Source organism: Triturus cristatus, chromosome 6 (genome assembly GCF_964204655.1).
Source record: "Triturus cristatus chromosome 6, aTriCri1.1, whole genome shotgun sequence".
NCBI lineage: Eukaryota > Metazoa > Chordata > Amphibia > Caudata > Salamandridae > Triturus > Triturus cristatus.
The window spans coordinates 90,197,064-90,209,475 of NC_140589.1; the positions used below are offsets into that span (position 1 = coordinate 90,197,064).

The following is a 12,412-nucleotide window of genomic DNA, read 5'->3' on the forward strand; positions in this document are numbered from 1 at the left end:
TTCCAACCTGAAATTCTGCCCATTTGCAACTGCAAAATAAGTCTGCCCTATTTAAAAACCCTAATTTGCGAGTTTGTAACCTATTACTGACTCACAAAATAGGGTTTGGGTCTCGCTATTAGGAAGGGGCGTGCCAAGGGCGTCCCTTCCTAATAGCGACTCGCCCTTCAATGTAAGATTGTTTTATGGCCGCAAAACACTTGCAGTTTACAACCAACTTCAAATGGGTGGTAAGCCACTCGCAAAAGGGCCCTTTGTGACTGGCATTGAAAACTTTTTTAAGAGCTAGCAGTGGTCAATTTTCTTTTTTAAATACATCCTGTTTTCTTTTAAGAAAACAGGTTGCATTTATAAAAAGAAACTGCTTTATTGAGAAAACAGTCACAGACATGGTGGTCTGCTGACCCCCAGCAGGCCACCATCCCCGAGAGTGCTAGCCATTCCCAATGGGGTTGCAAATTGCACCTGCCTCATGAATATTAATGAGGCATGCAATTTGCGACCTCATTAGGAATCGCAAATAGTGTCTGAGACGCTGTTGTAAATTCCAATTTGCAAGTTGCAAAACAACGCAATTTACGACTTTCAAATTGGAAGGGTTGTACATCCGGCCCTATGTCCTTTGCAGTTTTGTAAACACTTAGGGCCCGATTCACAGAACAAACTTAAGACTAAATCCTAAACTTAGTACCATTCTGGTATTCACAGAATGCACTTAGTACTTCTGGTATTCACAGAATGAACTTACTACTTTTGCTATTCACAGAATGAACTTAGTACTTTTGCTATTCACAGAATGGATTTACGACTCCTAAACTTACGTCCGCACTCGGGCCGGAAATTCCGGCCCGGAGGCGGAGCTTCCGGCCCGGAGGCGGGGCTTCCGGGCCGGAGGCGGATCTTCCGGGCCGGAGGCGGAGCTTCCGGCCCGGAGGTGGGGATTCCGGCCGATTTAGCTATGGCTGAAATCTCCGCCTCCGGCCCGGAAGCTCCGCCTCCGGCCCGGAAGCTCCGCCTCCGGCCCGGAAGCCCCGCCTCTGGCCCGGAAGCTCCGCCTCCGGGCCGGAAGCTCCGCCTCCGGGCCGGAATTTCCGGCCCGAGTGCGGACGTAAGTTTAGGAGTCGTAAATCCATTCTGTGAATAGCAAAAGTACTAAATTCATTCTGTGAATAGCAAAAGTAGTAAGTTCATTCTGTGAATACCAGAAGTACTAGGTGCATTCTGTGAATACCAGAATGGTACTAAGTTTAGGATTTAGTCTTAAGTTTGTTCTGTGAATCGGGCCCCAAATCAAGTTGCCAACTTGGCCATTTTTAGAATTCATCAGATGCACGTGTCATTGGGGACATTTCTTCTTTGTTTCTTTTAGGTTTTTTGGGGGGGACTAAAGGAGGTTGCACAATTTCGTAAATATGATGTTATGTTAGAATCAGAATTCTTATTGTCTTTATCATTGGTAGAGGCCACAGTTTTATTTCAATGCATGAGCTGATTCCTTTAAGGGATATTGTTTATTCAATATAATTACTGTATGAGTTGTTGGGGTACTGAGTATGATATGAGAACTCACGATGAGCCTTTTATTTTCTTTGGATGGGGCTGGTCCCCATTTCATAACTACATAGAATCAACAATGGGTGAAGAGCACAAAGCAAAGGGAAGCTTGGACAGAAAGACCTGTTGCGAAAGAAGTACAGAAACATTTGTACAGATATTTAATAAGAAATCATATACAATAGTGTACAGCGAATACTACAGGAGCGTGTTCGTGATCATCAGGAATGAAAGGGTGCTGGTCTTCATAATTTTCATAACATGAAAGGTAGATCAATGTTCTTCTCGCCGGTGCCCACGTAGATGTAGCCTTGTTGTTGGGTCAGAGGAACATGGTAGAAGGTGAGTCCAACCCAAAGCAGGCTTCTCAGCACAACCACACTGTTCCCTCTCTCGAACTGGAGGCTCCACGTGCCTGAAATAGAAACAGATGAGGTGCGTGAGACCAGTCACACTAGCGTCCTATGTCGCATTGGGTAATGTCCAACATGTCCCTTTAACAGGGGCTACATATGGTTTTTTAGGTCTCGCCTGACCCAGCGCATGCGCTGGTCTGGCGAGACTTATTGAGAGGGCTACCAGGCCAGCCTAGAGCTACAGTGCATGTGCGCGGGCACGCGTGCCGCGCTTTCCCGCGATTACTTTCACTTTCGCGCTTTGATGTTTGATCGTGATCGCGATCACGATCACTTTCACTTTCGCGCTTTGCATAGCCAATAGGTCTCGCTTTTGGGACCTTATAAGTGTTTAGTTATGCAACTGTTGCATGGCTAAACACTTATAAGGTCCCAAAGGCGAGACCTATTGGCTATGCCAATGCTTGTTTTAAATTCATGCTTGTAAACGATGGAGACTCCCATTTTGTTTCACTGTGCAAAATTGCAAAAGCACAAACCCTTGTTTGTCCTGAAAGAGTCTCGTGGTTGAGCTGCATGAAACACCTGGACCCCAAGAGTCCTGTCCACAAAGGCAGAAGTCGTGGGTGCCAGTCGATTGTTCGAACTGTCACACTGATTCAGCGGGGTTGCTGCTACTTTTTACTTACCTTTCACAGTGATGAATCTTGCCATTTTATGTTTCAAATGTTTTAAGTACGTTCTTATGAAAAATTTGGTACCATGTGCTTTTTATGATTTATTTTAAATCGAATAAAGCTTGCTGTTTGATCCACTTGTAGAACTGTGAATAGTAACTCTAGATTGACAGCCTGAGGTTATAAACGTGTTTGTAATGTACATATCACATCGCAGGTATTGCACAGAAGGAATCCACACATTGATAAGGGTGTCCAAGATGTCCACAGAAGCAGACTCATTCTGCACGTGGGGTGGAGCAGCTCAGTTGTAGCCAGATTCTGGGAGAAGGTGGCCGGGGTTCTGGCTGAAATATCAGGAGATTGGTGACATCTCCTACATTATGTCTGTTGGGACGGGCACAATTAAAGAAAAAGAGCAAATTAACTACTAAATTTGTACAACTGGTGGTGGCACTAGCAAAAAGAAACATTCCCATGAGAGCGGAGTCGAGTGCAGGATCAAGTGGAAGTCGATTCAGACGTACCCCCACACTACAAGCATTCAGGAAGGGCCGCAAGACCTGGCTCTTCGGATGAGACGGAGCTGCTCGAACCCCAGCAGCCCCCCCCCTCCCCCCCCCAGCGCCTTGAGAACCTCCAGGGTGAGCAGCGCGCTTCACAAATTCCTGATTGAATAATGTGAGTGAAAGTTGCATGAATGGAAAATCACTGAAAGTCATGTTAGAGAGTCAATGTGCTACATATATGGGGGCAGATTTACAAGCCCCTTGCGCCTCATTTTTGCCGCTGTTGCGTCACTACTGTGACGCAGGGGTGGCGTAAACCTTGCACCACGTTGCGCCCTATCTACAAAGTGACGCATCTAGGGAGATGCGTCACGTTGTAAAGCCCTGCGCCACATGAAACCTGCGTCAGGTTTCATGTGGGCGTTACGGCGCAGGGTGGGCGTTCCCTCGCAGGTACGTCTCATATACATGACACAGTGAAATCTACAAGATCTCACTGAGTCACTTTTACGCCATGCTGCGTCAAAACCCTGCGCCTGCTTGAAGCAGGCGCAAGGAGTGGCGCAGCATGTTAGGCATAGGGCGCCCCCGAGCCTTGCTGGAGCCACGTCACGCATGCGACGCGACTCCAACAATGCGCCGCCTTTACGACGGGGGATGCGACATGCATCTGCCCATCTGTGCGCCGCATCAGTGGTGGCGCACGGGTGGTTTTGCCTGTCGCAAGTGTTCTGGCGCATCCCTGCTGATTTGCAGCGATGCGCCAGACCTTGTAAATATGCCCCTTGGTCCGTGGCGCTCCCCATGCTAGATCACCTATCTGATGGACTGCCTCCATGATAAAGGGATTTCTGTTCATTTGAACTTTTTTATCTTGATTATGTTAAATAGGGGTTTGTCTGCGCGCCAAACCAATATGTCACATGAGGTGTTACTGTGGTGAATATGATTGATATATAGAATTATACATGCGCAACAGTGACTTACAGGGCTGTTGTTCACCGGCTGATTCTAACTGACATTAAATAAACAACAAGAGTGAAGCTCAAGTTGTCTATAGCTCAGAACCACAAGCCAAAAAACACCACCGTAATTCACTTTATACCCAACCCTAATTCTTTGTTTTGTAGGACCCCCAAATCTCCTGACCCTGCTTGGGCAGAGGAGTAATGGGACAGCCAGACATAACGTGACCTTGCTTCCTTGTCCCAAATGTAAAATAAATACCTTACTTGCCATCCTTACCTAACTACCACCCCCTCCATACTGCAACTGTCCTTTCCTACAAAGTAGAAAAGCACTGCTGCGCTGGCAGGCTCCCAGAGATCCCTTCCAGCCTGGCTTGGAGACCTTCATGACGTAGCACAGTGGGTGAAGCATTGTGGTATCAAATGTTGCTACGTCACACCTGTAAGTTACAAGATTTAGAATCTGGCATAAACGATAGAGACATCCTATGAAAGCCATGCATAACTTGGGGCCAGATGTACGAACGTTTTTTGCGGTGGCAGAGGAGTTTCAGACCCCTTTGTGACCGCAAAAAACAAGTTGGCAATATACTATTCCTATTTTGCGAGTGGCAAATTATTTGCGACTCGCAAAATAGGAATAGCGAGTCGCTGTTAGGAAGGGGCGTTCCGAGGGCGTTCCTTCCTAATAGCGAGTCTTCCAGGTATGTATGACTCTTTTGCGACCGCAATTGCGGCCGCAAAACAGTCGCAGCTTACCACCCTTCTCAGAAGGGTGGTAAAGCACTCGCAAATGGGAAGTGGTCCCCAGGGGAGCCCTTCCCCTTTGTGAATGCAGGAGAATTTTGTTTTAAGCGCAGACTGACATTAAATAGTCCACTACCTGCCCTTAAAAAATTAAACGATAACATTTCATTTTTTCTTTTTTAAATTTAGCCCGTTTTCCTTTGAGGAAAATGGGCTGCATTTAAAACAAAAAAAACTGCTTTATTGAAAAGCAGTCACAGACTTGGTGGTCTGCTGACCCCAGCAGGGCACCATCCCTGTGAGGCTGGCCATTCCCAATGGGGTCGCAAATTGCGAGTGGCTCATGAATATTGATGAGCCTCACATTTTGCGACCCCATTAGGGATCGCTAACAGTGTCTCCGACACTGTTATATATTGGATTTAGTGCCTCGCAACTTGCGACTCGCAATTTGTTGCGCATTGCGAGGCTCTAAATCCAATGGTCGTACATCTGGCCCTTAGAGAATTATAAATGGGTAATCATGAATTACAGGATGCTTTTCACCGAGGGGTTCTAAGTGACATCAAATAGATAACAAGGGTGAAGTTCAAGTTGTCTACAATGTCATTCAGAACCCTGAGGTGAAAAAAATCCCCGTAATTGACATTTTACCCATCTATAATTTTATGTTATGTGTGGCTCCCAAAACCATCTGCTGCTGCATTGAACTGGTACAGAGGTGCAGAGGAGCAGTGGAGGAGCCATACATAACTTGGCCTGTCTTTCAAATGTGAAAATATATACTTTACCTGCCTCCTTAACTGACTCAATCTCCTTCCTGGGGGTGAATGTTTTGATTAGTTCTGCATTCCGTCCATCAATTGTGTGTATTTTGCTTTCTTGCCCTAAGTGCGCCGGGTATGCCCAGACGTGGGTCCCGGACTCACTGTGCAAGTGGATTCAAGCTATCCTGGCTGAAGAAGGGTGAAACCCTGAAACCGGTCCTAGGATGCTTGTTTACGGTCCAGGGAGGACCGGGCTTGGCAGTTCAGGCTGGTCTGTTCCCATGAGGCACAGGGACAAGCCTGATTTGCATATGGCCAGATCTAAACTGGGGTGGCATTGTGAACAAAAGAATGATGGATTTAACCCAGACCTTTTGACTGGGGGTGAATGTTTTGATTGGTTCTGCATTCCGTCCATCAATTGTGTGTATTTTGCTTTCTCGCCCTAAGTGCGCCGAGTATGCCCAGACATGGGTCCCAGGCTCACAGTACCACTGGATTCAAGCTATCCTGGCTGAAGAGGGGTGAAACCCTGAAACCGGTGCTAGGATGCTTGTTTCCGGTCCAGGGAGGACCTGGCTTGGCAGTTCGGGCTGGTCTGTTCCCATGAGGCACAGGGCCAAGACTGATTTGCATATGGCCAGGTCTAAACTGGGGTGGCATGGTGAGCAAAAGAATGATGGATTTAACCCAGATCTCTTGACTGGGGGTGAATGTTTTAATTGGTTCTGCATTCCGTCCATCAATTGTGTGAATTTTGCTTTCTTGTCCTAAGTGCGCCAGGTATGCCCAGATGTGGGTCCCGGGTTCACTGTGCCACTGGATTCAAACTATCCTGGCTGAAGAGGGGTTAAACCCCGAAACCGGTCCTAGGATGCTTGTTTCCGGTCCAGGGAGGACCTGGCTTGGCAGTTCGGGCTAGTCTGTTCCCATGAGGTACAGGGCCAAGACTGATTTGCATATGGCTAGGTCTAAACTGGGGTGGCATGGTGAGCAAAAGAATGATGGATTTAACCCAGATCTCTTGACTGGGGGGTGAATGTTTTGATTGGTTTTGCATTCCGTCCATCAATTGTGTGTATTTTGCTTTCTCGCCTTAAGTGCGCCAGGTCTGGCCAGACGTGGGTCCCGGGCTCATTGTGCCACTTGATTCTAGCTATCCTGGCTGAAGAGGGGTGAAACCCAGAAACCGGTCCTAAGATGCTTGTTTCCGGTCCAGGGAGCACCTGGCTTGGCAGTTCGGGCTGGTCTGTTCCCATGAGGCACAGGGCCAAGACTGATTTGCATATGGCCAGGTCTAAACTGGGGTGGCATGGTGAGCAAAAGAATGATGGATTTAACCCAGATCTCTTGACTGGGGGTGAATGTTTTGATTGGTTCTGCATTCCGTCCATCAATTGTGTGTATTTTTCAATCTCCTTTCCAGCCTTCCTTCCTTTGTGTGGCTGTGCTTTCTGATTCAATTAAAAACATGCAAGCAGCTCTGCACTGACAGGCTCACAGCGAACCCTGTCATTCTGGCCTGGAGGCCTTTAAGAAGTAGCAATAGTGGGTATTGAGTATGTTATCATCTGTTGCTATGTCTCAGCAGCGAGTTACCCGATTTATTATCAAGTGTAAACGACAGAGGATTCTCATGGAAGCCATGCATAATATAGAAGTATTGATGGCCAACAGTGAATTCCAGAGATATTTTTCACTGAGGGGTTGTGAGTGACATCAGATACAGAAGGAGAGTGAGGCCAGAGTTGTCTATGATCTCACACAAAAGCTAGAGAATAAACAACATCCCCGTAATTTACTTTTTACCCATTTATTTAATTTTATGTTATGCGTGGCCCCAAAACCATCTGCCCCTACTTTCAACAGCTACACAGTGCCAGAGGAGTAACGGGGGAGCCATACATAACAAGGCTTCTCCCAACTGTCCCAAATTAACCAAAAACATACATGGCCCCTGCCACCCAAAGCTACCACTCTCTCTCTCTGCATTCCCTTCCCTCTCCTCCAGAAGCTGTGCTTCCCTGCTCTCTAGCACTGCTCTGACAGGCTCTCAGAAAGCTCAGCAAAGGCAGCCTAGAATTCCTTTATGATGTAGCAACAGTGGTTAACAAGTGCTTTTACCTTCACTGCTGCGTCACAGTAGTGAGTTACTGGACTTAAAATCCAGTCATCCATGGTAAAGGGTCTCTATGAAAGCCTTGCATAACAAATGCATACACTTGAGATCACTGCAATGTAATATTCTCCTGACCAGCCTGTAGGAAAGGCGGTTTCTTTCATTGTCTTATTGATAGATAGTACATACTCAAATGTTGCTGTGCAAGGAGGACGGTGGACACAAATGAACAACAGTGGTAATCATGCTCTTTATGTAGATTTGATTTGCATACTTATCTTAGAGAACAGAACGTGTGTGTGTTTACATGGAAAGGCCAGGGTACTTGCATGTGTACGTACATAAGCTAGCCAGCTCTCTCATGTTAGGGACCTAGCAATGTTTGAACTGCACTCCCATTAGTTATCAACATTAGCAACCGGAAGCAATGAAATCTGCCATCCTTCTAGCCCCTCCCCTTCTTGCTGAATGAACACAATCGCTCTCACCAGTGCTGTCCTTCTTTGCCTCTGCATCTTGATCTCCAGTTGTCTTTTCTTTCACTAGTGTTGTCCTTCTTTGCCTCTGCATCTTGGTCTCTAGTTGTCTTCTTTTTCTCTCTCACCAGAGTTGTCCTTCTTTGCCTCTGCATCTTGATCACTAGTTGTCTTCTCTTTTCTCTCACCAGTGTTGTCCTTCTTTGCCTCTGCACCTCGATCTCTAGTTGTCTTCTCTTTCTCTCTCACCAGTACTATCCTTCTTTACCTCTGCATCTTGATCTCTAGTTGTCTTCTCTTTCTCTCTCACTAGTGTTGTCCTTCTTTGCCTGTGCATCTCCATCTCTAGGTGTCTCCTCTCACTCTCACCAGCGCTGTCTTTCTTTGCCTCTGCATCTTGATCTCTAGCTGTCTTTTCTTTCACCAGTGTTATCCTTCTTAGCCTCTGCAGCTTGGTCTCTAGTTGCTTCTTTTTCTCTCTCACCAATGTTATCCGTCTTTGCCTCTGCATCTTGATCACTAGTTGTCTTCTTTTTCTCTTTCTCCAGTGTTGTCCTTCTTTGCCTCTGCATCTTGATCCCTAGTTGTCATCTCTTTTCTCTCACCAGTGTTGTCCTTCTTTGCCTCTGCACCTCGATCTCTAGTTTTCTTCTCTTTCTCTCTCACCAGTACTATCCTTCTTTGCCTCTGCATCTTGATTTCTATTTTTCTTCTATTTCCCACTAAGCAGTGCTATCCTTCTTTGCCTCTTCATCTCAATCTCTAGTTGTCTTTTCTTTTACCAGTGCTTTCATTCTTTGCCTCTGCATCTCGATTTCGAGTTGTCTTTTCTTTCTCTCACCAGTGTTATCCTTCTTTGCCTCTGCATTTCCATCCCTAGGTGTCTCCTCTTGCTCTCACCAGTGTTGTCCTTCTTTGCGTCATCATCTCCATCTCTATTTGTCTTCTCTTTCTCTCACCAGTGCTATCCTTCTTTGCCTCTGCATCTCGTTCTCTAGTTGTCTTCCCTTTCACTAGTGTTATCCTTCTTTGCCTCTGCATCTCCATCTTTAGGTGTCACCTTTCGCTCTCACCAGTGCTGTCATTCTTTGCCTCTGCATCTCGATCTCTAGTTGTCTTCTCTTTCACTCACCAGTACTGTCCTTCTTTGCCTTTGCATCTCCATCTCTAGTTTTCTTCTATTTCCTGCTTCACAGTTCTGTCATTCTTTGCTCTGCATCATGAACTCTAGTTGTCTTATCCTTCTTTGCCTCTGCATCTCCATCTCTATGTGTCTTCTCATTCTCTCACCAGTACTGTCCTTCTTTGCCTCTGCATCTCGATCTCTATTTTTCTTTTATTTCCCGCTTCACAGTGCTGTCATTCTTTCCCTCTGCATCTTGATCACTAGTTGTCTTCTCTTTCACCAGTGTTATCCTTCTTTGCCTCTGCATCCCGTTCTCTAGTTGTCTTCGCTTCACCAGTGTTATCCTTCTTTGCCTCTGCGTCTCCATCTATGGGTGTCTCATCTTGCTCTCACCAGTGCTGTCATTCTTTGCTCTGCATCATGAACTCCAGTTGTCTTATCCTTCTTTGCCTCTGCATCTCCATCTCTATGTGTCTTCTCATTCTCTCACCAGTACTGTCCTTCTTTGCCTCTGCATCTCGATCTTTATTTTTCTTTTATTTCCCGCTTCACAGTGCTGTCATTCTTTCCCTCTGCATCTTGATCGCTAGTTGTCTTCTCTTTCACCAGTGTTATCCTTCTTTGCCTCTGCATCTCGTTCTCTAGTTGTCTTCGCTTCACCAGTGTTATCCTTCTTTGCCTCTGCATCTCCATCTATGGGTGTCTCATCTTGCTCTCACAAGTGCAGTCATTCTTTGCCTCTGCATCTTGATCTCTAGTTGTCTTCTCTTTGTCTTTCACCAGTGTTGTTCTGTGCCTTTTCATCTTTGATCTCTAGTTTTCTTCTATTTCCCTCTCCACATATTCTATACCTCAGCATCTGCATCTCTAGTTGTCTCCTCTTGCTCTCACCAGTGCTGTCCTTCTTTGCCTCTTGCTCTAGTTTATTTCTATTTCCCTCTCCACATATTCTATACCTCTGCATCTTGATCTCTAGTTGTCTTCTCTTTCTCTCCCACCAGTACTATCCTTCTGTGCCACTGTATCTCTAGTTTCCTTTTATTTCCTGCTTCACAGTGCTGTCATTTTTTGCCTCTGCATCTTGATCGCTAGTTGTCTTCTCTTTCACCTGTGTTATCCTTCTTTGCCTCTGCATCTCCATCTCCAGGTGTCACCTTTCGCTCTCACCAGTGCTGTCATTCTTTGCCTCTGCATCTCGATCTCCAGTTGTCTTCTCTTCCTCTCACCAGTACTGTCTTTCTTTGCCTCTGCATCTCCATGACTAGTTGTCTTCTATTTCCCACTTCACAGTTCTGTCATTCTTTGCCTCTGTGTCTTGATCTCTAGTTGTCTTCTCTTTTACCAGTGTTATCCTTCCTTGCCCCAGCTTCCCGTTCTCTAGTTGTCTTTTCTTCACCAGTGTTATCCTTCTTTGCCTCTGCATCTCCATCTCTAGGTGTCTCCTATTGCTCTCACCAGTGCTGTCATTCTTTGCCTCTGCATCATGATCTCAAGTTTTCTTTTACTTCCCGGTTCTCAGTGCTGTCATTCTTTGCCTCTGCTTCATGATCTCTAGTTCTCTTCTTTTTCACTCATCAGTGTAATCCTGTTTTACTTCTTCATCTCCATCTCTAGTTGTCTTGTCTTTCACCAGTGTTGTCCTTCTTCGCCTCTGTATCTCGACATCTAGTTTTCTTCTATTTCCCGGTCCACGGTTCTGTCATTCTTTGCCTCTGCATCTTGAACTCTAGTTGTCTTCTCTTTCACCAGAGTTATCCTTCCTTGCCTCTGCATCTCGTTCTCTAGTTGTCTTCTCTTTCACCAGTGTTATCCTTCTTTGCTTCTGCATCTCCGTCTCTAGGTGTCTCCTCTTGCTCTCACCAGTGCTGTCATTCTTTGCCTCTGCATCTCGATCTCTAGTTTTCTTCTCTTTCTCTCTCGCCAGTGTTATCCTTCTTTGCCCCTGCTTCTTGTTCTCTAGTTGTCTTCTCTTCACCAGTGTTATCCTTCTTTGCCTCTGCATCTCCATCTCTGGGTGTCTCCTCTTGCTGTCACCAGTGCTGTCATTCTTTGCCTCTGCATCTTGATCTCTAGTTGTTGTATCTTTCTCTCTCATCAGTGTTGTTCTTTACCTCTTCATCTTTGATCTCTAGTTTTCATCTATTTCCCTCTCCACATATTCTATACCTCAGCATCTTCATCTCTAGGTGTCTCCTCTTGCTCTCACCAGTGCTGTCCTTCCTTGCCTCTGCATCTTGATCTCTAGTTTTCTTCTATTTCCCTCTCCACATATTCTATAACTCTGCATCTTGGTCTCTAGTTGTCTTCTCTTTCTCTCTCATCAGTACTATCCTTCTGTGCCTCTGCAGCTCTAGTTTTCTTTTATTTCCTGCTTCACAGTGCTGTCATTTTTTGCCTCTGCATCATGATCTCTAGTTGTCTTCTCTTTCACCAGAGTTATCCTTCTTTGCCCCTGCTTCTCGTTCTCTAGTTGTCTTCTCTTCACCAGTGTTATCCTTCTTTGCCTCTGCATCTCTATCTCTAGGTGTCTCATCTTGCTCTCACCAGTGCTGTCATTCTTTGCCTCTGCATCTTGATCTCTAGTTGTCATCTCTTTCTCTCACCAGTATTGTCCTTCTTTACCTCTGCATCTTGATCTCTAGTTGTCATCTGTTTCTCTCACCAGTATTATCCTTCTTTGCCTCTGCATCTTGATCTCTAGTTGTCGTCTCTTTCTCTCACCGGTATTGTCATTCTTTGGCTCTGCATCTTGATCTCTAGTTGTCGTCTCTTTCTCTCACCAGTGTTATCCTTCTTTGTCTCTGCATCTCTATATCCAGGGGTCTTCTCTTTCTCTCACCAGTGTTATCCTTCTTTGCCTCTGGCCTCTGCATCTCAATCTCTAGGTGTCTCCACTTTCTTTCACCAGTACTGTCCTTCTTTGCCTCTGCATCTCGATCTCTAGTTTTCTTCTATTTCCCACTTCACAGTGCTGTCGTTCTTTGCCTCTGCATCTTGATCTGTAGTTGTCTTCTCTTTTTCTCTCCCCAGTGTAATCCTTCTTTGCCTCTGCATCTCAATCTCTAGGTGTCTCCTCTTGCTCTCACCAGTGCTGTCATTCTTTGCCTCTGCAT

General features: G+C 45.9%; 1 protein-coding gene across 1 annotated transcript in view; it reads right to left on the reverse strand.

Annotated features, from left to right (window-relative positions):
• Positions 1-1,692: 1,692 nt before the first annotated feature.
• The window catches only part of RSPH9 (radial spoke head component 9), a 136,386-nt gene continuing 125,666 nt past the window's right edge, over positions 1,693-12,412 (reverse strand). The window contains exon 5 of the mRNA XM_085609119.1: positions 1,693-1,969. Within this exon, the coding sequence (XP_085465245.1) occupies positions 1,809-1,969 (161 nt within the window). The 3' untranslated portion in view covers positions 1,693-1,808. The remainder of the gene's footprint in view (positions 1,970-12,412) is intronic.